Source organism: Zingiber officinale, chromosome 9B (assembly GCF_018446385.1).
Source record: "Zingiber officinale cultivar Zhangliang chromosome 9B, Zo_v1.1, whole genome shotgun sequence".
Classification (NCBI taxonomy): domain Eukaryota; kingdom Viridiplantae; phylum Streptophyta; class Magnoliopsida; order Zingiberales; family Zingiberaceae; genus Zingiber; species Zingiber officinale.
This window is the reverse complement of record NC_056003.1, coordinates 109,024,224-109,051,438: the sequence shown is the minus strand read 5'-3', so window position 1 is coordinate 109,051,438 and position 27,215 is coordinate 109,024,224. Positions and strand designations below refer to the sequence as shown.

Below are 27,215 nucleotides of genomic sequence, written 5' to 3'. Positions count from 1 at the left end.
ATTCCCCGTTCCGTAAACCAAATTAGCATAACAACTATAATCGTGCACGCATTCGTCGGTCGTGGAACCACAATAAAGGCAAAGCTGTCAGTTTCTTCCTTCATTATTCTCGAATCCGATCTGAAAAAGGGATGCCGATTCCAGGGCATATGCCTCCCTCCCAGTCCCTGGCCATTACGCTCGCCCTTCCGCACCATCTCACCTCGCCATCACGCCACCGCCGCGCTCATCCTCTCTCGCCCTAATGGGATCGCTGCGCACGCGGGTGGAATCTTGGATCAAAGAGCAGACCGTGAGGGTGGGGATTTCGTGGCCGCCCCCCATGCCGCAACAGTGGCGGTGGCCGCCGTGGAAGGGCCAGCGTGACCGGAAGGATCAGGAGAAGGCCCTCCGAGAAGCACTCGAGCGGCAGCGGCGGCAGCTCAACGACCTCTGTCGCGCTGTCAAGGCAGAATCGATCGGCGATCTTCAAGAAATCCTATGTTCCATGGTCCTCTCAGAGTGCGTATACAAGGTTAATTATATCTACTTCTGCTATTTGCCTTCTCTACTTTGCTTATTTCTGTTCTTAATAGACAAATTGGGTTCTTTAGAAGGTTCTGCAATGCCGGTGTCTGTATCACAAGGGTTTAGGGAAAGGAAAGAAGATCATAATTCCTGTTTCCTGCGTTAATCTGTTTTTCTTCATGCTTGTATTGTAGAGGCGACAATGACTCACACGCTAGTAGTTGCAACCAGGAAATAGACATAAACAGTGGATTAGCTATTGGAAAGTGTTATGTATTACTTGGACGATCAATTGAACTGCAATTTGAGCGGAAATGTGATAGTTAACTATGTCTGGTGGTATGAGATAATTCTACCTCTTACATGATGAATTTGTTCAAGCGGCTTTGACAATCAAATGGGTATGAAGTTGATAAAGTATCACTAGATAAAGTGGCAAGTGATTCATCTGAATTTGCCTTTTGTTTTAATATAGGACTTTACACTCATCAATGAATCATAAGATGATAATAGTTTGTTGTTAGAGAAAAAGACTAAAAGAACGAGACATAGTAGAGCTCACCATACATGTGACACCATATTGAAAAAAGTATAACTATCTTAGAGAGTTAGAGCTAGGTTTCTTTCGCATAGATGGTTGTAATGACTAATGAGCTATCATGCTTAATTTCAATTTATTATTCTACTCTGATCATTCTGGTGACACTTTTAAACTGGCAGAGTCCTGCTTCTGATATGCTTTGGTACATAAACAAATTTAAGTCTGATTTTGGAGGACAGGTTGTATCTCTCGAGCGAGTTCAATCCTCTTTGGACCATGTGCCCCATAGGTGCGTTTTCATTTATCACATACCAAAAAATTTCTATATCTAGTTTCAATTTCTTAGCTTGTTACTTAATCAAAGTAACCAAATTGAATGGATCATATGCCACTTTTGTTAATATGTGGTATTTTTATGGACTATTTCCGTAGACTTGTATTTTGTGAGCTATACAAGTTTTAAAAATATACATTAGTTTGCTTTATATGCAATGAGTTTGCACACTTCAGGTTGTAAAAGAAACCATCATCCTGTTGATTTTGCTTATATCCTATTCTCTTAGTTTTTTTTAAAATAAATTATTTTATAAAAAATTGATTGTGTGTCTGTTGAATCTACGTTGATACCTTCATCACATTATTTGATACAATCTATTGAATCCATGTCGATATCAGATTTGTACATGAATCAATCAAGTTTTGATGTATCAATAAAAGGAAACAAGCAAGGCCATTCTTGAAACAATTCATCATATTATTTTAAAATTCACCCACTTTACTTTTTGGGGGCAAATTTGTCATAACACATCTGTGATGCAATTTGCTTGCTAAAATGTTCTTTCTATCTTTTAATTTTAAGTGGTGTGAATGACAGCAGTAAAGAATATTTCACAATTATGTGTATTAACTAGTGATCCGGCGGTAAGATAGGGCCCTCGCCCGGCAGAGGATCTTAGGCCATGGGTGACGTCAAGGTCAGCAGTCAAGATAAGAATCAACGGTCATCACCTCGGCTCGGCTCGGCTTCGAGCTCCCGACGCCCGGCGGGCGACTAGCACGGCTTAACAGCAGGGGACGAGGGTTGAGCGGTTTTCACCTCGGCCGAGCGGGAATCATGGTTCTCCCGTTCGTTTGGACAGCGCCGGGGTCGCCGTATGATTGGCTGAGCAGATGTCCCGCTCGGCCGACCGCAACGTTGGCCGAACGGTTCTTCCGTCCGGCTTGGTACAAGACAAAAGGAGCAGGTAACTCCATCTTCCTCGAGACAAGCGTCGCCGACAGACTGCATGGTTGGCGGCCGGATCAGACAGAGAATCGTACGACGAAAGTTTTCACTGTCATGTCAGGGATATGCTCGCACTATTGAGATATAACCTCAGATACGCTTTTCTGACACACTCATTACAAGTATGCTTTGAGAAGCGTGCATGTCTCGGTAAGCATGCACGTGCCTTCAGGGAGCCCTATAAAGGGACCCCAGACCTCAACGGAGGTATGCGCTATTCATTACTGTAGCTGCAGTTCTCATCATTCTCTTTCGATTTCTTGCTGTCGGGAGCTGACTTGAGCGTCGGAGGGCCGCCGCCGGGAACCCCTTCCCGCCTCGGTTTTGTGTTTGCAGGTTCTCGCCGGAGGTCTACGCCACTCAGATGGTCACGCGGAGTCAACAAGAGCGCCACGCCCCAGCGACCATCGACTCAGCGCTCGGACAGGATCAAATTGGCGCCGTCTGGGAACGCACCTGAATCCGAGTCTAGTAGAAGATGGAGGAAGCTGGAAGACCTCACACCGTGATGCTCTCTCAAGAAGAGCTTGATGCGCTCATTTAGGCACGGGCGACAAAAATCGTGGAGCAGCAGCAGCAAAAGGCATTAGCCGAACGAATGGCGCAGCAAGCGACTTCGGCGTCGGGAGGCCGAGCGGCGCACGAGGACCGGCCAGAGCAACTCTCCATATGGGGACAAAACAAAGGCCCGACTGACACTCAGGCAGAAGCACCGCCCGCCCCGATACCGTTCCATAGGGCTTTGTTCCAGACGCCCTCAAAGATTGCACAAGCTCATCAAGACCAAGGATCTTCGTCAGATGAAGCTCCAGCTCGGGATGCAAGGAAGGGGAAAGCTCCCCGAGCCGATTTGTCGCCCGAGCGGATCAATCGCCAATTCTCTGAAGCAATTTTGCAGGATCCGCTACCCAGGCATTATGCTCCTTTGGCGATTGGGGAGTATAATGGATCAACGGACCCGGACGACCACTTGGGCAAGTTCGATAATGCAGCAACTCTGCACCAATACACGGATGGAGTCAAATGCAGGGTCTTTCTCACAACGTTATCAGGCTCGGCACAACGCTGGTTCCGGAGGCTACCGGACGGATCGATCAAAAGCTTCAAGGATTTCCGAACGGTCTTCCTCCACCACTTCGCTAGCAGCCGACGTTATCAGAAGACAAGTGTCAGCCTGTTTTCTATGAAGCAAGGGCCGAGAGAGACCCTTCGAGCCGACATTCAACGCTTCAACCAGGCTGCAATGGATATCCCCATGGTCTCCTCCGAAACCATGATGCATGCCTTCACCCAAGGGCTTACCGATGGTGACTTCTTCCGCTCGCTCATCCGGAAACCACCTCGTGTTTATGATCATATGCTGAAGAAGGCGAGCGAGTATATCAATGTGGAGGAGGCCCAGGCGGCTCGAAGGAAGGAGGCTCCGACCGAGCCTGCTGCGCCGATCGAGCGAAGGCCGCCGGTTAATCATCAACCAACCAGAGGACCCTGAACTGAAGGGATAAGGCCCCATCAAGAAGCCAGGCCACACGCCGTTCAGCATGTGGCTTCTGAGCGACCAAAGCCGAGGGGAAAGGTATGAGTTCCCATGTTTTGTTCTTTCCACCAGTCTGTCAGCCACAACACACGAGACTGTCGGGGGTTCGCCTCGGGCGTCCAGCCAGCCCTGAGGAACTATTGTCGCCGATCGCCCTCACCCGAGCAGCGGTACCCAGATACCGGGCGGCGATCGGTTAGACGGTCGCTCGATCGGAAGCATCATCGTTTGCCCAGGTGTGGCGATCGACCCCGTGCCTCGCACGAGCGAGCTAGGCCCTTCGCTCGGGAAGAAGAAAACAGAAGCAACGCCGCTCGAGGGGAGATCAACATCATAGCGGGAGGGCCGACCGGCGGGGACTCCAATCGAGCCCGCAAGACACACGCCCGGCGGCTGGAGATCCATGCTATCGGTTGCAGCAAGGAGAAGGCGAGCGGGCCCGAGATCAGTTTCGGCCCCAGGGATCTCGAGGGAGTCGAAGTGCCGCACGACGAAGTCCTTATCATCGGAGCAGTAATAGCGAATTACACTATTCATCGCATCTTCATTGACACAGGGAGTTCAGTCAACATCATCTTCAAGAAGGCGTTCGACCAACTCTAGATCGACTGCACCGGGCTGCTGCCAATGACAACCCCCTGTACGGGTTCACGGGCAACGAGGTCCAGTCGCTCGGCCAGATCAAATTGGCCGTGTCGCTCGGAGAGGAGCCCCTTTGGAGGACAAGAATAACTAACTTCATCGTAGTGGAGGTCCTCTCAGCATATAACGTCATTCTGGGCCGGCCGACCCTCAATGAGTTCTGTACGGTCGTCTCAACTTTTTGCCAGAAGATCAAATTCCCGGTCGAGGATCGAGTAGAAGTGAAGGGGGACTAGTTGACGGCTCGGCGATGCTACGTCGAGATGGTCAGGACGGAGGCTAGGTCTGCCCGGAAGACCCCGCGAATCGAGGTAAACGCCATAACTGAGAAGCCCCCTTCTTTTGTTTATGAAGAAAAAGAGGCAGTACAGATACACCCATGCCGGGCGGAGGCAACCACATTTATAGCATCCGACCTGGAAGCCACTTGGAAGGTCGAACTGATCGAGTGCCTTCAGCAAAACAACAACGTATTCGCATAGTCGACGCACAAACTACCAGGAATCTCGCCAAGCGTCGCGCAACATAAGCTTCATGTCTAACCGGACGTCCGTCCAGTAAAGCAGCGGAAGAGGGACTTCAGTGCTGAACAGAACCAGATAATTCGCGCGGAGGTGGAAAAGCTCTTGGAGGCCGGCTATATAAGGGAAGTGCAGTTCCCGAGCTGGCTCGCCAATGTGGTGCTCGTTTCTAAACCGGGCAACAAGTGGCGGGTTTGTATCGACTTCAGAGATCTCAATAAGGCGTGCCCGAAGGACTTTTACCCTCTCCCACGGATCGACCAAATGGTGGACTCCACGGCTGGATGTGAATTAATATGCATGCTGGACGCATATCAAGAGTATCACCAGGTGCCACTCGCCAGAGAAGATCAAGAGAAGGTCAGTTTCATAACACCGGATCCATGTATTGTTATAACGTTATGCCGTTTGGACTGAAAAATGCGGGAGCTACCTACCAGCGGCTCATGAACAAGGTGTTTAGGAGGCAGATCGGCCGCAATATGGAGGTATACGTTGACGATATCCTAATTAAATTCCTCCGAGCTGCTGATCTTTGCGCAAATATCAAGGAGACCTGTCAAACCCTCCGAACGTATGGAATCAAGCTGAATCCCCAGAAGTGTCTGTTCGGCGTAAAGAGCGGGCGTTTCTTGGGATATATAGTCACAGAGTGGGGGATTGAGGCCAACCCCAGCAAAGTAAAGGCACTCCAAGATATGCTGCCTCCGAGAAATCTGAAAGAAGCCCAACATCTTATCGGACGGATAACAGCTTTATCGAGGTTCATCTCAAAATCTGCCGACCGGAGCTTGCCCTTTTTCAAAATCCTGCGCAAATGAAGAATGTGATCGGGTGTTCGAAGAACTCAAGTCTTATCTCAATTCTTTGTTTGTGCTCGCCAAGCCGCAACTGAACCCCTAAGGATTTACCTATCCTCGATCGAGCATGCGGTCGGCTCGGCTCTTGTAAGGCCGAATGGCGAGGAGCAACCTGTATACTTCTTGAGCCATATATTGAAAGACAAGTCTCGCTACACCGGCCTCGAAAAGCTCGCATTCGCGTTAATACTGGTCGCTCGGAGGCTTCGCCCATACTTCCTCGCGCACACTATCATTGTGAGGACCAACAGTCCCCTGGGACGAGTCCTCCTCAACTCGGAGGCATCCGGACGGTTGATCAAGTGGACAACAGAGCTCACCGAATTCGACATCCAATATCAACCCTGAACTGCTATTAAGGCGCAGTCTTTGGCAGATTTCGTCACCGAAGTGCAAAATCCCGAACCTGAGGCCACGTGGCGGATATATGTGGACGGGTTGTGCACTCAGCGAGGAGGTGGAATTGGTATACTGCTAGTTTCTCCTCGGGACAAATGGATTCATCTGGCCGTCCGGCTAGACTATCGGACAACTAATAATGAGGCCGAGTATGAGACCCTCATAGCCGGCTTACAGGCCGCTCGGCATGTGGGAGCCATCAAGGTTTTGATCCACTCAGATTATCAGCTAGCTGCTCAGCAACTTGCCGGAAACTTTGAGATAAACAACCCTAGGCTCAGACTCTACGCCGAGGCATTTGAGAGGCTAAAGGGCAATTTCGAGGAGGTGATCATACAGAAGATTCCCCGATCAGAAAATCAAGCTGCTGATGATTTAGTCAAGCTCGCCAGTTCCATATCACCGGTCGTCATTCAGCAACCAGTCGAACAGGTAGCCCTAGTAGCTAACGTAGACAGGATGGAAGGGCTCAACTTTCCCCATGACTGGCGGACGGTCATAACGGAGTTCTTGAAGTTTGGGGCCACACCCTCTGATCGGGAGGAAGCGCATCTGCTTCGAAGAAGGGCTGGTCGTTTCGTCCTGATCGGGGAACAACTTTATAAGAAAGCATTCTCCAGGCCTTTACTTAAGTGCGTCGGTCTGGAAGACGTTGACTATATACTACAAGAGGTGCATCAAGGTCCTGTGGAGGACATTTGGGCGGCTGCTCATTAGCAAGAAAGGTCCTTTTAGCCGAGTATTTTTGGCCGACACTCCAAGAAGACGCCGCTCGGATAGTCAGCATGTGCCTGTCCTGCCAAAAATACCATAGCTTCTCGCATCGACCGACAAAAGAGATGAAGTCCTCCACCGTGTCCTGCTCGTTCGACCAATGGGGCATGGACATCGTAGGGTCGTTTCCTATGGCACCCGGGCAGTGAAAATTCTTACCGGTGGCGGTTGACTATTTCTCCAAGTGGGTCGAGGCCGAGCCGTTAGCGAAGATAACTGAGCAGATGGTCATGAAGTTCATTTGGCAGTATATCATCTGTCGGTTTGACATTCCCCATTGGCTCATTTCGGACAACAGGAGGCAGTTCTCAAGTCAACAACTGAAGGAATGGTGCGAGGGGTACGACATCCAATAAGCCTTCACCTTTGTGGCATACCCGCAGAGTAACGGGCAAGCCGAGGTAGCGAATCGGGAAATCTTACGGATTTTTCAAGCTGGGCTCAATTATGAAGGGGGAAGCTGGGTGGACAAGCTGCTTGGTGTATTGTGGGCGATCCACACAACACCTAAGGAAGGGACGGGGGTCACCCCATTCCACTTGGTATACGGAGGAGAAGCCGTCGTTCCGGTCGAAGTCGGAATAGAGTCCGACCGGATTCGACCCTACAGCGAGGACAACGCCGAACGGAGGCAATTGGAGCTAGACCTGGTAGACGAGACGCGAGCTAAGGCAGCCGCCCGGCTGATGGCGTATCGACAAAGAATGAAACAGAACTACAACAGGCGAGTGGTACCTAGATCATTTCAGGTCGGCGACTTCGTTTGGAAGAAAGTCAAGCCGGTCGGCGACGTCACCAAGTTGGAGGCCCCATGGGCTGGGTTATTCAGGGTTGTGGAAAAGCTCTGCTCGGGGGTATATTATCTGGAAGACGAGAACCGGCGGCAATTAGAGCGCCCGTGGAGTGCTAAACACTTGCGGCCATACCGAGCTGGATGAAAGGTGAGATAATGTAACTAATATCCTATACCTTTGCATTCTCCTTCGCCTTTTCATTACAGGTTGAAAACCAAAAGCGCAATGTTCGCTGAATTTATCGTCGAACGGCCAGTCCTCAAGACCTCACCAGACCGTTGAGCGGCGATGTTAAACCCAAGAGTTGAGTGGCGACTATAAACCCCAGGGTCTACTCCGCCTGGAAGACCGTCGAGCGGCGACGTTAAACCCAAGAGTCGAGCTGCTACTATAAACCCCAGGGTCGGTGCGGCGACCATAAATACTCCGCTTGGAAGACCGTCGAGCGACGACTATAAACCTCAGGGCCAGAGCGGCGACCATAAATACTCCGCCTTGAAGACCGTCGAGTGGCGACGTTAAACCCAAGAGTCGAGCGGCGACTATAAATCCCAGGATCGGAGCGGCGACAATAAATACTCCGCCTTAAAGATCGTCGAGCGGCGATGTTAAATCCAAAAATCGAGCGGCGACTATAAACCCCAGGGTCGGAGCGGTGACCATAAATACTCCGCCTTAAAGACCGTCGAGCGGCGACGTTAAACCCCAGGGTCGGAGCGGCGACCATAAATACTCCGCCTTGAAGACCGTCGAGCGGCGACGTTAAACCCCAGGGTCGGAGCGGCGACCATAAATACTCCGCCTTGAAGACCGTCGAGCGACGACGTTAAACCCTAGAGTCGACGTGGCGACTATAAATACTCCGCCTAGAAGACCGTCGAACGACAACGTTAAACTCCGGCCTTGAAAAATCGTTTAACATAGACACTAAAGCTGAAGTCAGGCAGCGATTCTAAACCCCAGAGGTATAATCTTAAGAGAATCTTTCAGTAATATCCTGGGCGTCCCTGCCGATCGAGACTACGCGACCACATACACAGCAAACTGGCAACATATGAAAGAGACAAGATTTCATTCATAGACATCGCCGAACGGTAGGAAGGCCATTAAGGCTTACAAAAAACAAGGCTTTTACAAAATAACGGCTCCTTGCTCACTCGATATATTCAAAGGCCTCGTTAGGGATACCCTCCAGGAGCTGGACTCGGTTGACATCCCGGTCGGAAAAACCTTCAGAGAGGTGGTCGTTCGTCTTCAGTTGGGCGAGCGTGGCGGTAATGGCCAGCTCGAACGAATGGACGATACGGTCTGTCGCCTTCTCCAGAAAGGGCTCTGAGCGGAGGTATTGATGCTTCATGGCGGCAAAGCGAACCGGCTCAGCCTCCGGTAGGTCGTCAAAGCAGCACGCGACGCCTGCATCTCATCTTCAAGGCGCTTCACGTGGCCTTGTAGTTCGGTCTCCTTGGCCGAGCGACCCTCCCACTTGGCAACCAGGGAGTTCTCTGCTGCCTTCAGCTTCTCGGCTAGTCGCCTGGCTTCTTTGTTCTTTTCTTCTAGGTCGGCGACGGCCCGTTGCTTCCTCGTGGAGGCCAACTCTAGCTTTCTATCGTAGGTCTTCAATTGAGCCTCGATCTGACTCTGTTCGGTCGACTTCTGCTGCTCCTTCGTCAAAAGTTGTTAGGCCTTCTTCAGCTCTACCTTCAGCCGAGCGGGTGACGGCCTCCGGGAGGAAGAGCCTTCTCCCGAAAGTTTGAGCTTCTTCAGCTCATCCTCCATCTGTGCCAGCCGCTGGCACATGGCGATGCTTTCCACCCGGTACTGCAAAACGAATATTAGTGCCAATTAGAGGTAAGTTATGAAGTGATAACCAAAAGTACTAACCCCAGTGGACATCTCCAGATGACTGTCGGCCAACGCGCTCAAGAGTTTCATGGTCGCTCGAGCCCTCGCCTCCTCCCATACGCGACCAAGCCGACCCCGGATGTAGACTTGATGTTGGGGAGATTCGGCATGAACGCCTGGTGAGCGAAGATCCTCGGTCGGCAGACGAAGGGTGGTGGTGACGAATCATCTCCCGCCCGGTGCTGATTGGGCAGAGACAGACGGACCGGAGGACTGGGCAGGACGAACGGGATGAATGGCTGAGTGAGTTATCCTCCTCCTAACCGAAGGAAGGGAGGTAAGAGGCTGCACGGGAAGTGGTTCCTGCAGCTCGGCCATAGATGGGGTCCGATCAGAGGAGGTAGCCTCCACTATTGTGGGGGTTGTAGATGGGACGCCTCCCGCAGAAGTTTGCACAACGGACGTGGCGGACTGGGAGGGCATGTCGGCTCGTCGCCTTTTGCGGGAGAGCGAAACTACATCGCCCGAGGATCCCGATCCCTCAGTGGGAATGACGGGCGACGCATCGCCAACCGAGCCTGGCTCGGTTGCCACACCCACGCTTGGCGTCTGTTCGGTGGTCCCATCGCCCGCGGTTGCAGTTTCTCCAGTCGTGCCCTCCTACGAGCCGACCGGGGTCAAGCCAAGCCGTTCCATCTCCTTGGCTGCAGCTGCCTCGATCTCGGCCTGCTTAGCCTTCATTATACCGGCAGCTCGGGGGGTCGCATCATAATGTCAGCTGCAAAAGAAAAACAGAATCAGTTAGACTCAAAGGAAGAAGGTTTAAGAAATTTTTTACCTAAGCTGCTTGGAAGCTTCACTCGGTTCGGACTCAACCCGAAGATGTATATTACTCCCTCGGGAAGCAATTTGTGGATATTGAACTTCAGACCGGCCAACATGTTAGCGGTGTGGAGGTAATCTGGCTGGGTCTTGTACCTCTTCAGTTCGGGCGGAGGTGGCAGAGCAGTCTGTCATTGGGTGCAAAAGTATGGCCGCTCGGGGAATCTGATGTAGAAGAAATACTCCTTCCAGTGCTTGTTGGAGGAAGACATCCTATCGAAAAACACTAAGCCGATCCGGGATTGAAGAGATACATGCCCAGCTCGGATTGTTTGGGATAGTAAAAGTAGTGGAAGACCTGAGGGGTCAGTGGGATGTCGTGCACTCGGAACAACACCACCACGCCGCACAGCAGGCGGAAAGAATTAGGGACGAGCTGGGCGAGCGGGATTCGGAAAAAATTACAAACTTCAGTTATAAATGGATGGATAGGGAACCGGAGACCGACCACGAACTTGTCTCGAAAGAAACAAATAGCGTCGGTCGACGGATTGTGTGGCTGATCGGTTGGTCCGGCCAGGACAAGCTCGTGGTCGGACGGGAGGTCAAAGGCATTTATAAGATGCGCTGCGTCGCTCGCGTCAAACTTGGTCTCCATACCAGGGACCTTGGACGAGGTCGACCGGTTGGGAAGAACTGGCCATGGGCGAGAAACGGAGAAACAAAGGAGTTCGCTTAGAAGATTGTCGGAAAAGCCGCGGAAGTTCACTAGGCAAGACAACGGGACGCTAGAAAACGGTAGAAGGTGAGACAGGAAGACAAAGAAACAAGGAGCGAAGCTTACAGGCAAATGGGACGTCGGAGAAGAAAGTCGGGGGTCGTCGGAACACTGAACGCTAGCCACCACTGGAGCACACGAGCTCGCGAGAAGCAACTGTGAAACAGAAGTCGGCGAGGCGACTTTATAAAGGGCGAGCGCGACTAAGCAGAACCGTCCGATCTAGGTTGCGGAGACCAACGCGCGCATCCGACCGTTGATTTTGAACGGTCGCTTGTCGCGTCATCACAGACCCTTCGATCGCAGGGAAAAGGCGGCGGCGATACGTGGCATCCGCCCATTGGGCGCATTTAATGAACGCCATAACCCTCATGCTCGACCTTAATGGCAAGGATTTGCATGAATTACGAGGCGATTTGGATGACGTCAGCTTTGATCATCGGCGGACCAGGACGCGAAGCAGCAAAAGTAGCAAGTGCCAGCGGGTGAATCGCCGCTCGGCATGTGGGAGCACGGTCCGGGATGTTCGCCACTTTTGAATGAGCCGATCGGAGCATCTTTCAGCGTCCTTGCCAATCGACCACCTGGACACCGGGCTACTTGTTCAGTCAGTCGGACTTCCAGCCTCCTTCGACTAGACTTGAGGGGGAGGTAGGTGATCCGGCGGTAAGATAGGTCCCCCGCCCGGTAGAGGATCTTAGGCCACGGGTGACGTCAAGGTTAGCAGTCAAGATAAGAATCAACGGTCATCACCTTAGCTCGGCTCGGCTCGGGTCCGAGCTCCCGACGCCCGGCGGGTGACTAGCATGGCTTACAACAGGGGACGAGGGCTGAGCGGTTTTCGCCTCGGCCGAGCGGGAATCATGGCCATCGAGGTTCTCCTGCTCGTCCGGACAACGCCGGGGTCGCCGTATGATTGGCTGAGCAGATGTCCCGCTCGGCCGACCGTGACGTTGGTCGAATGGTTCTTCCGTCCGGCTTGGTACAAGACAAAAGTAGGTAACTCCATCTTTCTCGAGACAAGCGTCGCCGACAGATTGCATGGTCGGCGGCCGGATCGGACAGAGAATCGTACGACGGAAGTTTTCACTGTCACTTCAGGGATATGCTCGCACTATTGAGGTATGGCGTCAGACACGCTTTTCTGACACACTCATTACAGGTATGCTTTGAGAAGCGTGTATGTCTCGGTAAGCGTGCACGCGCCTTCAGGGAGCCCTATAAAGGGACCCCCAGACCTCAACGGAGGTATGCGCTATTCATTACTATAGCTACAATTCTCATCGTTCTCTTTCGATTTCTTGCCGTCGGGAGCTGACTTGAGCGTCGGAGGGCTGTCGCCGGGAACCCCTTCCCGGCTCGGTTTTGTGCTTGCAGGTTCTCGCCGGAGGTTTACGCCACTCAGAGGGCCACGCGGAGTCAACGAGAGCGCCATGCCCCCCGCGACCATCGACTCAGCACTCGGACAAGATTAACTAGCATAATCACATACCATATCATATATGCACATATGGCTAAAAGTTGCTTCAGGAAGTTTACAAACAATTTTTTTTTTAATAAATTGTAAAGTAGGATGTGTAGTGATTGAAATACCACTCAGTATCGAACAGCACAGACGGTTTTTACCGTTCCACCATGGAAGCAAAACCGACACAGTACGTGTGACAATTTCACATGCGTCTTTGCGTGTGTCATGCAACAGAGAGGGGAGGCAGTGTTGAAGGCAATAAAGAGCGGGGAGGCTGTGGTGAGGAAGCATGGGAGGTGTCCCAAAGGTGTCGCGGGACGCCTCCGGTGCCGCCAGAAGTGTCTAGGTGCCTTTGGTGTCGCCAGAAGCGCCCTATGATGCCTCCGGTGCCGTCGGACCTGCGCGATGCCTGTGGTTAGGGGACGATCGAAAAATTGAAACTTAGGTCTGGGATTTAGTTAATTCAAACAATTTTCAATTTAAATGTGATAATTCGAACAAGCTTTTATAAATACTAATTAAATTATCCTAATAAAATATATTAAAAATATATTTAAAATTTTAAAAAATTAATAAATCTTATTAATTGATATTCTGAATTTTTTTTATTGTTTTAAATTTTATTTTAAAATTCTAATAAATCAGATTTCTATTCTGATAATTTTTTTTATTATTATATATATTTTTTTACTGTTTTATTAATTGATATTCTATATTTTTTTTACTATTTTAAATATATATTAATTAAAGTAATAATTAAATAAATAGTTAATTTGTATAATTATTATATATAAAGTAGCATCTTTGTTTTAATTTTTATATTTATTATAGTTTGTTTTGGTCTAACAATATTAAATTGTTCAATAATTGAGAACTTATATAAAAACAACGTACCATTTATTTTTAAAGTATACACAATAAATATATTTATTTAATAATTATTATATATATATCGAAACTGTATCGACACGACACGATATGATACCGAAAATGTATTATTCCGATTTTTATCGAAATTTCGGCATGGGTCGAGATTTTAAACCTTGAGTGTATTTTCTGTATTATGAATGAGCTTGAGTGGTTTTGCATTACCAACAACATGATGCAAAATAGGATTTTGGTTTTATTTTAAGTTATGATTTGTAAAAACTTATTTTTGTAGGCCCTCCTCATTAGGAGAATAATTTTTTAAGTTTCTAAATTAGCAAATTGTTTTATTTTAGCATGTTAAATAATTATTTTATGTTATATTTTGATTTATGATTGTTTTTGTAGAAGTTTAATTTAGATTACTTTGTTTCTTATTTTGTGGTTTGATTATTTCCTACTTTCTTTAGGTTGGAGCCTTTAAAAGGAGTCTAATTCGCCAATGTTAAATCATCTTTTGACAAATAAAATTGGGCAAAAATCAAAAGGCCCCCTATTTTTTTGGAATCATCAAAGGGATACCCCTTTTTGATTTTTAATCAAAAGGGCACCCCATCCCACAAACAACCCATGTACGGTTATCCAACTGCCCTCTAATACAATGTTATCACATTATTATCTCCTACCATCTAGTTCCATTAGTCAATTAGAGTTTGTAGCTGCTATAATTTGAATGTTGTTGAATAAGACAAGTATGGCGGGAGATAATAATACTGAACACTATTTGAGGGTAACCCTATCATTTTACATAGATTGCTGGTGGGGTGGGGCGTCCTTTTGATTAATAGTCAAAAAGTGGTGCCCCTTTGATGATTCCGAAAAAATGGGGCGCCCTTTTGATTTTTGCCCAATAAAATTCTCTGATAATTCTGATTCTCTAAGGTGGTATTGTATTAGTGTTGTCATATTAAGAATGTGAATATGTAGACTTATTCCTTTCTGACATCTTAATTCTTTGCTTTTGGATAGTGGTCATTCAGTTGAATTTAAGATAGTATAACGGAAAGTCTTGTTTTTGAATCTTTCTGGTGACAACAATTTAGAAAATGTTTGAATGCTCTTGTTGAGGTTTGGGTTAGTTTAATCAAGTTCACCTCCCACACTAGTGGGGGGAGTATTATTATTGTAAACATTTAAATTTGTCCCTTCCTAATAGCTTAAGCTTTTGGATAAGTGACTGTCCAATCAAGTTTAATAAAATACATTTGTGTTTTATTTCATTGTTTGTGTATCTCCTTTTGTCTGTTAGATACCTATTAGCTGAGGCAGGGGATACCATTTATGCTTCATTCATCGGGACAAAACAATACAAGTAAGCAAATACATAAGATTCTAAAGTTCCTGAATATTCGAAGATAAACTCAAAAGTCACTGATCTTTCATCACTCTTTTAGAGATGTCATAGCTGATGCAAATATACTTCAGGGAGCCATATTCAACGAGGATAATGTGGTGGATGATTTGAGTGATATTGAATCTGAACAAGCTGACAGGGAAAAGAAGATTGATGTAAACCTTGGAAAGCCAATTCAAGAAAAATGGAAGCCACTGAGAGAACGTCCAAAGCCTGCTGCACATAGGGTGAGTTTCTGATTAATTTTACTTTAGAATATTGTTAGCATAGATTGTAATCCCTTCAATTGATCCAAATTAAATTTTTTGTCTGAAACTCACTGTTAGGTAACAGTTTGCCCCTATTTTTCTTACAGGGGTTCTTGGGGCGTGCTAAAGGGATTCCAGCATTGGAGTTGTATAAACTTGCTCAGAAAAAAAATTGTAAGCTCGTCCTTTGCGGGCATTCACTTGGTGGAGCTGTAAGTGATGTTTATTGTCCTCTACTTATATTGCCTCTTCATTTACTAATATCATCCTTCTTTCTTGTCTTCTGAGGGCTCTCTTTATAATGTTAGGTAGCTGTACTGTCTACACTTGCAATTTTGAGAATTCTCGCAACATCTTCGCTAGCTAAAGAGCACGAGAAGGTTCCTGTGAAATGTATCACTTTCTCTCAACCACCTGTTGGTAATGCTGCTTTGAGAGAGTATGTTCTTTCATTCAACTGTGTAGAATAGTCCTTATATCTTTGGTTTGAATTTTGATCATATAGATTGGGGGAGCTTTCGTGGTAGTTACTTATTTGGCTAAGTTATTTGCAACTATGCTATCCTCACTACGTGACTACAACACATTCATGATGTCCTTTTTACATGATTCTAGTTATGTTCATCAGAAAGGATGGCAAGGCTATTTCAAAACATACTGCATTCCTGAAGATTTGGTTCCACGGATCTTGTCTCCTGCATATTTTCATCATTATAACACACAAGTTCAGCAACCATCTTTACATGAAGGTTCTGATGGTTCAAACTTTGAAGAAGAGGCAAGTAGGTCAACCTTTCAAAGGGGCAAAATAAATGATGGGGATGAATTAGTCCTTGGAGTTGGCCCTGTTCAGACTTCAATATGGAGACTCAAAAATCTTGTTCCCTTAGAGGCTGTTCATAAACATTTAAATGTATTCAAGAAAGTAGGAAATGAGAATGAATCTGTGTCATCACTTGAAAATTGTAGCTCCCCGCCTGCATTTGGCATAACTAATCTGGAACCTGAGTCTTTGGAAATCCAGGAGGATTCTGATGGGATTTCTTTGACTCCTCTTGATCCGGATAGGACTGTTGCAAATGAAAGCCATGTAACTAGGAAGACCAGCACCAGAATCGGGGAGTCAAGGCGGTGGCATAGAGTTCCTTCTTTGCCTTCTTATGTACCTTTTGGACAGGTATCCACATTCATCTCTGTCCTTTTTCTTCTTTAACCTAACCTTATAATTAAATATATAAGAAGGTTTTGTCAGTTAGTCTTAAATTGTCACCTCTGGTAGCATCATATATTACTTGGAGTTCTGGATATGGTGCAAGAAAACAGAATTTGCTAGCTCATATGAGAGTATAAGTCAATTTTGCAGGCATATTCCTTTCTGTAGGATGCTATGTTATTGAGTTTTGAAGACATAATTTGCTTGCTCGTATCACTAAAAGATGTTGCGATATTGTTTGAATGGGACCTGACCCAGTTGCATAAGTTCATCTTCATATGCTGTTCGGGTCGAAGATTGTTAATATTAGATTCATGAGTTTGCATTCAAGTTTATCTTGTATGCTCATATCTAGAAGATACCTTGAATACATAATCTGACCTTTCAAATGAGTTATGTAGATATAGCCAATTATGTTTTTGCCCGATTCCATTTTTTTTTACATTATTATCAGTTTTTATGGAGTTATTTCTATCTTGTCCCTATGGCTGTTTTAGATAACTTTCAATTTTTTTTGGAAGTTATTAAAGGGGTTTATTTGTCATTCACTATCTGTGACCATATTTGACAAAGTTGCGTAGTCATTACTCCATTTTCTGCACATTGCTCGAAGTAGGATGTAGACTGACATATGTTATGCAGACTATATTTAATACCACTACTTTGCAAGTTTACTTGTGTGTTTGAAATTTTCAGATAACTGACGTGTATATGAAATTTTTTTGTGAATCATTCTTTTGGTAACAAGAGCACATGAAAAAAGCAACAGCGGCTTTAGTTATGTGCTTTTCTAACTAATGGTTCAAAAAAGTGAACTTCTGGGGTAGACTGGATTTTTTTTCCCACATGGCTGCAATAAACAAAAAAAAAAAAAAAACTCTTCTTGGCCAAACAGATATTTATAGGTTGTTCTGTCAACTTTTGCCTCTTTTGTTACTTTTTTCTATAAAATTTTACTCACCCATCCATAATTTTTGATGGGGTTACCTCTGCTGCATTGTTCTTAAACTATGGGCTTCTTTTGAGTTTTGATTGTTGACCAACATGGTAATACATATACATACAAGCATTCATATATATATATATATATATATATATATATATATATATATATATATCACATTCAAAAAATGGTAATATTTACAAGATGGAGGTTGCAAAAAGGTGAAATGGAAAAAAGAGTTCATTATAAGATGCAATTTCTAATCCTTAATCTACGACCAAAACTAGTAATGTATCACACACTTTTTAATTTTTGTACAGAACAATAAGCATCTGCATGATAGAGATCAATTGGTTGAGGGATGCTAGTGTCAGAATTAGTCATGAGTTGTTTTTCCTTGTGCTCATGGAGTGGACAAAGCTGAATTTTACTATGGTTGTAGTGGTACAAAAAACAATTACGCTACATGATCTAGTTGATGATTTGTTGTACTATGGTTACCATGTTCTCAGTAAAATATATGGACCAACCATGGGGAAAATGTTTCTGTTGTGATTTGTTGGTCTAGAGTTGGTATGAGGATATTGAGTTGCGCTATAATATTTGGAATATACTTTATGCCATCTTATTTTAGTGTTAGGTAGGCACTGCCTTTTTTTACTTTTTAGTATGTGTCAGATATGTTTAACCTACAGGCCATGGAATGAGGCAGGTGTGTAATATTTTATGCTCTGACCTTCAGGGTGCATATCTGCAATAAACCATGATAACCAACAAGAACTTCATATGCATGCCAGAGTTTCATAGGTCATAATTTGAAGATCTGATCTTGAAGAAGGTTGTCTTCTAGGGTTTTACTCATCATATACTGAAGTCTGAATAAATCTTATTTTATTCAGACACTGCCCACTATTCTGAATTGAGCAAACCAGTAGTCACCAGGCATAAAGTGGGCATTAAAAGCCAGATTCAGATATAAGAAGATGGTACAGGTGGATCAATGCATCAGTTCATCCATAAACCACCATAATAGTTTTTGACAAGCTCTTTGGTTGGTTATACAGACTTCTTCCTTGACATCGATTAGCTTGATTGTGCCAATCAATTATGTCTTGATACTTTTACTACTTATTTCCTCCATTATCAAATTGGATGCTACATTGTTGTAGTTTGGGAGTCATGCCTGGCGGAACACCAGCATCTCTTCATTGAGAGGGAAACTGGTATCTGAACACTTGTATATAACAATATATATTGCAGAAGTCTTCCATTATTTGAGATGTTTCTGAAGATACTATTTAAAATTGATGACTTCTGGAGACTTTAGTATATTATTTCATTCAGCTGTCTCTCAAAGAACACACTAAAAGGGGGATTTTTTTTTCTTTCTTTTTTCAGACCTAACTTTCAATATTTTAGATATTTTGCTTTATCTTTATGTTTTAGTCAGTAATCACTTGTTTCCATGTTATGTACTACTATGCTCTGGTATATTCATTTAATTGTTCTTCCTTTTTTACTTTTAGTCCAGCAGACTGTTACAAATAACCACCTTCTAACTCAAATAACCACCTTGGTGTTTTCTACCAGCTCTACTTGTTAAGAAGTTCATCAGTCGAGTCACTTTCTGATGCAGAATACTCAAAATTGACATCGGTACGAGCGTACACATTATCCATGAGTTTGTGTGATTGTCAGATAGTATTCTTGTTCTAGTATTGTTTTGGCTTTCATCTAACTTGACAATAGCAAACTCTAGCTACTCATTCTGATTACTTTGCCCCGGGAAAGGCATTTGCAGGTTAGGTCTGTCATAGCAGAATTGAGGGAGCGCTTACAATCACATTCTATGAAGTCATATAGGTCTCGTTTCCAGAAGTAAGAATTGCTTATCTGTAAGATTTTTTTTTTGTCCATGTTGTTCTGCACATACTATAAAGGGCTTCCTAATGTGTTGTTGAATCAAACCACTAGGAATTTTTCTTGGTATTCTTTAGTTTTTTTGTCAATCTTAATAATTAATTTAGGTGGTTCTGATATTTCTTCCTAGTGTAAACATTTTTCTTGTATAAATTCACTTCTACATGTTGAGGATGTTTCTAGAGATTTGTTTGCAGCACAATTATACAATTTAACAGCACAACAATCCTAGAATAGGAAATGGCTTTAGATGAGGTAAAGGAGACTCTAGATTGCTACTAAAGTGTTGTATTATGCCATCCAATTAGACCCGACCCTGACCGGCCCGGGCTCGTAACCGGGTCAACTGGTCGGTTGCCTGTTGACCCGGTTCGCTAGGCTGAACCAGACCTGGTTCGCCGGACTGTACCGGAACTGGCCCGGCAGGTTGCCGGATCGGTTTCAGCTTCATAAGTCAAAAATCGACGGACCGCTGGTTAACCGTCGGTTCGGCCTGCATATTCACCCAATTTTTTTGTTTTTTTTTTTGCTCGTTGGAACCTTCCTAGTTGTTGAGGGAGGGCTGGGATTTTTTTGGATATTTTTTTCAATGGTTAAGATCATTTGACATTTTTTTATCAATGACTATGATTTAGTGTCTGTTATTATCCAAACTCTATAAATAGAGAATTCATTTTATCATTTTCACACACATCTTCTCTACTCTTAGTCTCAATTTTGTATTCTCTATACGTTTTCGTCTTCATTTCTATGCACTTCCATTTCTAATTTTCAATTATAATGGAAGGAGATCGTTAAGGTTCATCATCTCGAGCTCGGAAGAGAAAGGAAATAGTGAATCCGTGCGAGGACCCCATCATTCAATCCACCGATGATGAGATCGAGCACCTTTCGAATCCAAACACCCGAAACACAAGGAATACTGATGCAATTACTTCTAAGGTTCTAAAGTCTTCTATTTTCACTAAACATTTGGGAGAATTACGTGCAAAATATAAGCACTGCAATACTTCCTACAAATTCCAAGCCGGCGGTGGCTATGGGTCGTTAAAACGACATGTAGAAATGAAGCACCCGACAGAATATGGACTCAATCGTTCTCAAACACAATTATCTAGATTTTCTTCAACTAGCGGTAGTACTGATTTCGGTTTATTTTTATATTCGGATAATAAATTAAGAGAATCATTAGTTAAATTTGTTTCCGTAAAACATTTTTCTTTTAGTTTTGAATTTAAATGCACATTTAAAGATTTTTGTAAAGAATCTCTTAATTCATATGCTAAACGTGTTCTAGGATTACACTTACTCGTACAATTAAAAAATTAGTAATACAAGGAAAAAAGAATTTAATTGATGAATTTAATAAATTAGATAATAAAGTTTCTTTATGTTCCGATATTTGGAGTGATTATTGGCAAACACATTCGTATAATGGTGTGACTTGTCATTGGATTGATAATTTTTGGAACCTCAAAAGAGTTTTGATGAATCACATAATGCTCATAACATCGCACAATTACTATATTTAATTTTAGAAGAATATGAATTAACTCATAAAATATTTTCAATATCATTAGATAATACTAGTTTCAATATCGCTTGTATAAATGATCTAAAATTTATTTGTCAATTGGTAGTTTATTTTTTCATATTCGTTGTGTATGCCATGTTTTAAATTATGTGTTCAAGATGGATTAAAAATTTTAGAAAATTATATTAAATCAATTAGAATTGCAATTTCTTATTTATGTTCGCATCCAACTATAATGAAACAATAAGGTAGGTTTTGTAATTATTACAATATTCATTTCAATATAAAGAATTATTATGTTCATTTTTTGCACAAAATACTAATACTAATATATATTTATTTTCACAGTAATAGAATATTTGTAATAGTATTTGTGAAATTCTAAAAGTATTTAATGATGCAATCGAACAACTTTCTGGCGTTTATTATCCCACTACTCTATTAGTTTTAGAAATTTTTCTAATATAGTATTAGTTTTAAATGAACATATTAATAATGAATTTTTATCTTCTTGCATATTAGCTATGAAAACTAAATGGGAAAAATATTTTTATTTTATTCTTGGAATTTATTTAATTGCATTTGCTTTCGATCCTAGATTTAAATTAGAAGTTTTACAAGAAATGTTAACTTTATATTATGACGCTTTAATTCCAATTAAAGATTTTTCTTCTCCTGATCCAATTATTATTATATATAATGTTAGAATTTATTTATATGATATTTATAATCAATATTATGCAAAATATAGAACACAAACTAATATTTCTGAAATACAACAAACTACTAGTAGTAATTTAAAACTTATAAAAACATAACTTTTATTAAAAGAACGGACGAAACATCCACGTGGGTCCTTAAGTTTCACACAGGAACTTGAGAATTATTTTATGACTTCTTTTGATTTTAATGAAGCAGATAGCGAAAATTTTGATACTTTTAAGTGGTGGTCAGAGAAGGTTCAAAGCTTTCTCGTCCTCTCCATGATTGCCAAAGAAATTTTAGCTTCCGTGATCGCCAAAGAAATTTTAGCTTGTCCAGTGTCAACTGTTGCTGTAGAGCAGACGTTCAGTGCCGACAACAATATATTTGATGAACGACGATCAACTTTGTCTCCGGACTCATTGGAAGCCTAAGCATTACTCGATGATTGGACCAGAGCTGAGAAAAGAATCCAAGGAATGCAACTTTTAGATGACGAAGTTGAAGATTTTGATACCGAAGGAACGAATACAATAGGAACAGGAAATGGAAGTGAGTGACAACACCACTTTCAAATATAAAAGGGTAAAAATGTTAAAAAACTACGTGGACTTTGATTCTCCTATACGGGATACGTAGACAATTTAAATGAGTGCAAGCCTTTTTTTTTAAATAAATTTTAAATTTTAATTTTCTAATATAATAATCTTGAACCATGACGAACTGTGGTGAACCGTGAACCATAACCGTCTTGGGCAGTTAAGGTTAAGGGTTGACCTGCAAGGACCGTCGAATAGGCGGTTCTGAACCGTCGAACTGACGGTTCCGAATCGTGGTAAGGTCTGCATCCAATGAGTGAACCAATATCATGGTCTGCACAATCACATGTTCCTTTTCATGGATGGTTCTGGTTCAATAAACATCTACACCTTGATCCACAATTCACAAAACCAGAAGCTGTTATAATCATCCTTTAAAGGAAGTTGGAAGTATTGTTTCAGGCATATATTCTTAATAATGAACTGACTGTGGTTCATCATGTCTTTTTTTTTGGATGGTTGCTCTAGTCTTGGGTGTATGCAGTGGGAGACGCTTATCATAGTTTAGTTTGTCAAGTGTATCATTGTAAATTTGAGCAATAAATGAATACCTTAATTTGTTTTCTTTGGCAGGTTATATGACATGTGTATGTGTGTAGATGCTCCTCCCTTTCTAGGGATGGAGCAGTTACCACATTTTCCGCATCCACACCAATTGCTTGGCTTGGCAGCTCCTGGCTCTGTAGAGTTTGGTCATATTGTGGAGCCTCCTCTTATCCAAATTGCAACTTCTATTCTTCCTCTTGGTTGGACTGGAATTCCTGGTGATAAACATACACAGCCAATGAAAGTAAATATTGTGGGACACGGGCTTCACCTTTGCACACTTGTACAAGCTCAAGTAAATGGAAGCTGGTATTATCTTGACTTCTATTTCAAACTTTTTGGTTTCAAAAGCAATTACTTTGTAGGTTAATATGTGTGTTAAGGGCTATCTCATATATAAAAGTAATCATTTGATAAAATATACATAAATCCATATAACATTTTTATTAATAGCTTATGTTTGAGGCATCAACTAAAGTTGGTCTTCCCTTGGCTGGTTCTTTTTTGGTTTTTGACTGATAAGGTTGTCACCAAGCAAATTTTGATTTTTTTTTTATATTCATATAACATGATCATTATGTTTGAGGAACCAACTAAAATTGTTTGTTCCTTGGCTGTTTTGATCATATTTGCTTATCAATTGGTATCCTAATTCCTAACCAAAGTTGATTCTTAATTGGGCTATTTAACGCCCTCGGGGCTGTGGTGCAGCGGCAGATTGTCACCCAGGCATCCGCGGTTCGATCCCCACCTATGACGAATTTGCATGAATTTTTCCTCCAAATGGGGAGCGCAACCAAAGGATGCTGGGCTTCTTGGCCGTCGCTGCGAGCGCTTCCCGATTTACCGTGTCGCCAGTGGAAAAATTCTGTGGGGCCGGGTCGGTCATCTAAGATTAGTTAATGAGACTAACTGAGTTTATTATTATTTTTTTAATTGAGCTATTTGACACTCCAGTTTGACTTATTTCGACTGTTAAAGATCCCCACCCTTATACAAAGTAATTACATGCTACAAGTTTTCGTATCCTTTTTTTCCATTTTATTTGGCAGGCCCACAAGGTGAAAGAAGATCATTCAGGTAATAGAATGGTGGAAGAGTAGAACATATAGTTTAAGCAAATTGTCAATGGTCAGGCTCTAGTTGAATATATATAATGCATTTGATTTTGTTTCATGCAGTGCTTGTGGACGTCCACTATAAGCAGAATGAAAGTTAAGTGTAATATATAAGAAACAAGACTCCTCTTAGGCTCTTAGCTAGCTTTTTTTCCTACGGCTTTTGTTTCCTTACATTTTAGTATTTCCACCTCTTTATTATTTTCTTTTTCTTGGGCGGGCTTTGTAGTTTATCCCGCATGTTCAATGAGTTTTGTATGTCTTTCTTCATGTTTCATTGCAAAAGAGAAAAAAAAATACCAACACCTTTGTGGTGGAAAATTCTAGTTGGTTCTTTTTGGTGTCACGTTATGATTTCCAATTCTATTACTGAGGTAACCTATGTTTTATTATTATTTTTCTTTCTTGGCAACACAATTGTATTTGGTAACAGGTATTCAACAACAGTGGAAACCTTACCTTCAGTGCCACCATACTCGACAAATGATGGAATTCATCCACAGACACATGAAATGCGGATCTTAATTGGTCGTCCTCTAAAACATCCACCAAAATTTCCAGTTGTAAATCATTCTGTGTGTTTCAACTCAATTGCAGATCATACCAGCTCAGATTCAGACTATGAAATTGGCTCTCTGTTTGAAGACAGAAATATATGTAGTGATGGCTTGAACAACTTTGTTTTATACTGTACTAGCGACTTCTTTACAGTCTCCAAAGAGGTACATGTCAGAACACGAAGAGTGAGATTACTTGGGTTAGAGGTATTATATTTTGCATGCTAGATATTTTTTATTCTATTACAGTTTATATGGTTTGGAACTGATCACTGAATGCTTGTAGGGGGCTGGAAAGACTAGTTTATTTAGAGCATTGCTGGATCTGAGTAGACAGAGGAACAGAGCAAATCTTGATATTGTTTACTCAGATATGGATGCTCATAAAGTCGTAGAAGGTGGAGTATGCTACTTGGATTCTGTTGGAGTAAACCTGCAGGTACCTTTCTAAATATTACTCTCTAGGAACCTTTCTAAATTTTAGAAATGAACTTTTTCTGTAAGCAGTTATTATAAATAATCAATTAATACTGGGTGATTGTAGTTCTGGACCAACTAAGATCCTCTTTTAAGTCAGAAGTTGTTAATTAGCAATCAACGTTTTTTTTTTTTGCATAGCAAACTAGTTGCATGAATCAACACCAATGGCAAAATACTTGCACAGATCAACAAATCTTTTGGTGAAATAATTGTATGGAATTTCTAAGATACTTGAAGTTGCATCAGAGGAAGAGCCAGCAGAATCCGTGTTTTCTAGTTTTTAAAATTATATTCAGTGTTTTAAAGGCAAAAAAGAAGGCTAGAAGACAAACTGGAGTTTTCTAAGAAAAGCTGGGCGGTAGGCACTGCAAAAGTGTACTCTACTACACTGATGCCTACTTGATCTGTTTTGGATTTTCTGCTCGAATATCAGCCTGCACTAACTCTGTTTCTCAACATTTCCTACAATAAACAGAAAAATAGTTTGTCTATATTAGCCTGACGTCAAGAGCTATGATAGTGAGTACTTATGGTCTAGCAATTATAGTGAATACTTATCCAAGGATTTGTAAATCTTCAAATTTGCATGCTTTTGTAGCACCTTTCTGTATCAGATATAAATCCCTGGTATTCTAGTTATGTGAATCGTACCAATAAAATGATAGCTGACAACATCCATTTACCACCTTTATTCTGCAACCTTCACATTAAGCATTTAGCTTGTTTTTTCATGACTGAAATGGGATGATTTTCAAACTCTGAAATCTGAATCAATTATGGCTGTAGGCACTGCAAAAGGAAGTTTCTAGTTTTAGAAAAGAATTGGAAGGTGTTTGTGACCTCAGTAGAAAAACAGATCTGGTTGTCCTTGTGCATAATTTATCAAGTACACTACCAAGATGGCATGATACAGAAGCTTCACTTCCAGCCTTGTCGCTTCTTTTGAACGAGGTTAAGGTTTGTGGTATCCCTTGGGTTCTAGCCCTCACTAACAAATTCTCTGTCAGTGCCCATCAGCAGAATACGCTAATCAATTCAGCAATTGAGGCATATCAAGCACCTCGTGACATGACTGTAGTTGTGAATTCCTGTCCTTTCATAACACCAACTTATAGTGGGCTGCAGTCTCTGCGTTCTATAGATGATGACTTGAATATGGAGTCTAACCGAAAGGTCAAATGGATTCCTGTTAAGCTTGCTCGGATATCATTCCAAAAGAGAAGTGCAGTAATGCCTGTTGAAGGTATATCTGAATTTCGCCAACTCATACACCATGTTCTTGCGAGCAATGAAGAGATGGCATTCCAGGTCAGTATTCATTTTACCTTATCATGCAACTGTTATAAATGCATGAGGGATAGTACGGTTTCATTGATCAACCTAGGAAACAGAAGCAAATCCAGTTCTGGAATACTTCCAGTTGGGTTGGATTTTTGACAGATTCAGCCCTCTGGGAATGATTTCAGAAAACTGGGTAGAATAAGAATTGTGTTAACTGATTTGCAGCGTTTACCAGTTTGATTACTGATTAACTACTCGTATTGTGTGAATAGTTGAATTTCTATGCTTGATTGGGACGCAGGAACTTACAAAGGAGAGGTTGTCATTGGAGTTGGCAAGGGAGCAAAAGGCTATCCATGCAAAGAAAGGCTTTCAGGGAAAGGAAACCGGTGCCACAGCTGCTGCAATTGGTGCATCAGTTGGAGCTGGTCTTGGTCTTGTAATGGCTGTGGTTATGGGGGCAGCATCTGCCTTGAGAAAACCTTAAATAGTGATTTTAAGTTGTACATTTAGTTCACATTTCAGCTTGTTAGAAAGTATTCATCGGAACATGGTGATGATGTCTGGGACTATTGGGAACTAGAATTGTATGGAAAACACACATGATTTAGTTGACTTTAAGAATGTGGGATTTCCATTTCTTCTTGGATTTCATGGCCTCAAGTTATTTCTCAGATTTGATATCAAATATTGCTTTCTTGTAGGTTGCAGGATCGTCATCCTCAGAGAGGAGCATATTAGCACGAGGAGACTTCAATTCCTTCTCTCAGGCTCCCTATGAATCTTGTTGGGCCTATTTGGTCGTTCTGTTTCCGAATAATGGGAGCTGTCACAACTCTGTGTTCGTTTTTCCAATCTCTCGACAGAGGCTTCTGTTTGTGGTTCCTCTTGAATTTTTTTTTTTTCAGACTCTATGGTTCTCCTAACCATCTCATTTATGAATTCCTTCTCAAGGCATACCATATGGAAAGAAATAAACACTTTGCTCTTTTGCGAGTGATAAAAGTAGTGCTTGGATTTTCA

At 42.9% G+C, this 27,215-nt stretch overlaps 1 protein-coding gene across 3 annotated transcripts; it reads left to right on the top strand.

Moving 5' to 3' along the window:
* Window positions 1-33: 33 nt before the first annotated feature.
* LOC122024090 lies at window positions 34-27,215 on the top strand. 3 transcript variants are annotated; one of them, XR_006123335.1, is made up of 15 exons: window positions 34-514; window positions 1,228-1,337; window positions 14,947-15,009; window positions 15,092-15,278; window positions 15,407-15,511; window positions 15,608-15,738; window positions 15,915-16,476; window positions 19,046-19,111; window positions 19,257-19,333; window positions 22,784-23,065; window positions 24,308-24,638; window positions 24,718-24,870; window positions 25,698-26,219; window positions 26,494-26,817; window positions 26,897-27,215. XR_006123335.1 is itself a non-coding variant. In XM_042582634.1 (14 exons), exons 1-14 carry the CDS (start codon window positions 245-247, stop codon window positions 26,677-26,679), a joined length of 3,045 nt encoding a protein of 1,014 aa, XP_042438568.1. In that variant the 5' UTR covers window positions 34-244; the 3' UTR covers window positions 26,680-26,841. The 3 variants fall into 3 exon arrangements, 2 of the variants coding, with proteins under 2 accessions (XP_042438568.1, XP_042438569.1); XM_042582634.1 differs by lacking the exon at window positions 26,897-27,215 and having other exon boundaries at window positions 26,494-26,841; XM_042582635.1 differs by lacking the exon at window positions 26,897-27,215 and having other exon boundaries at window positions 341-501; window positions 26,494-26,841.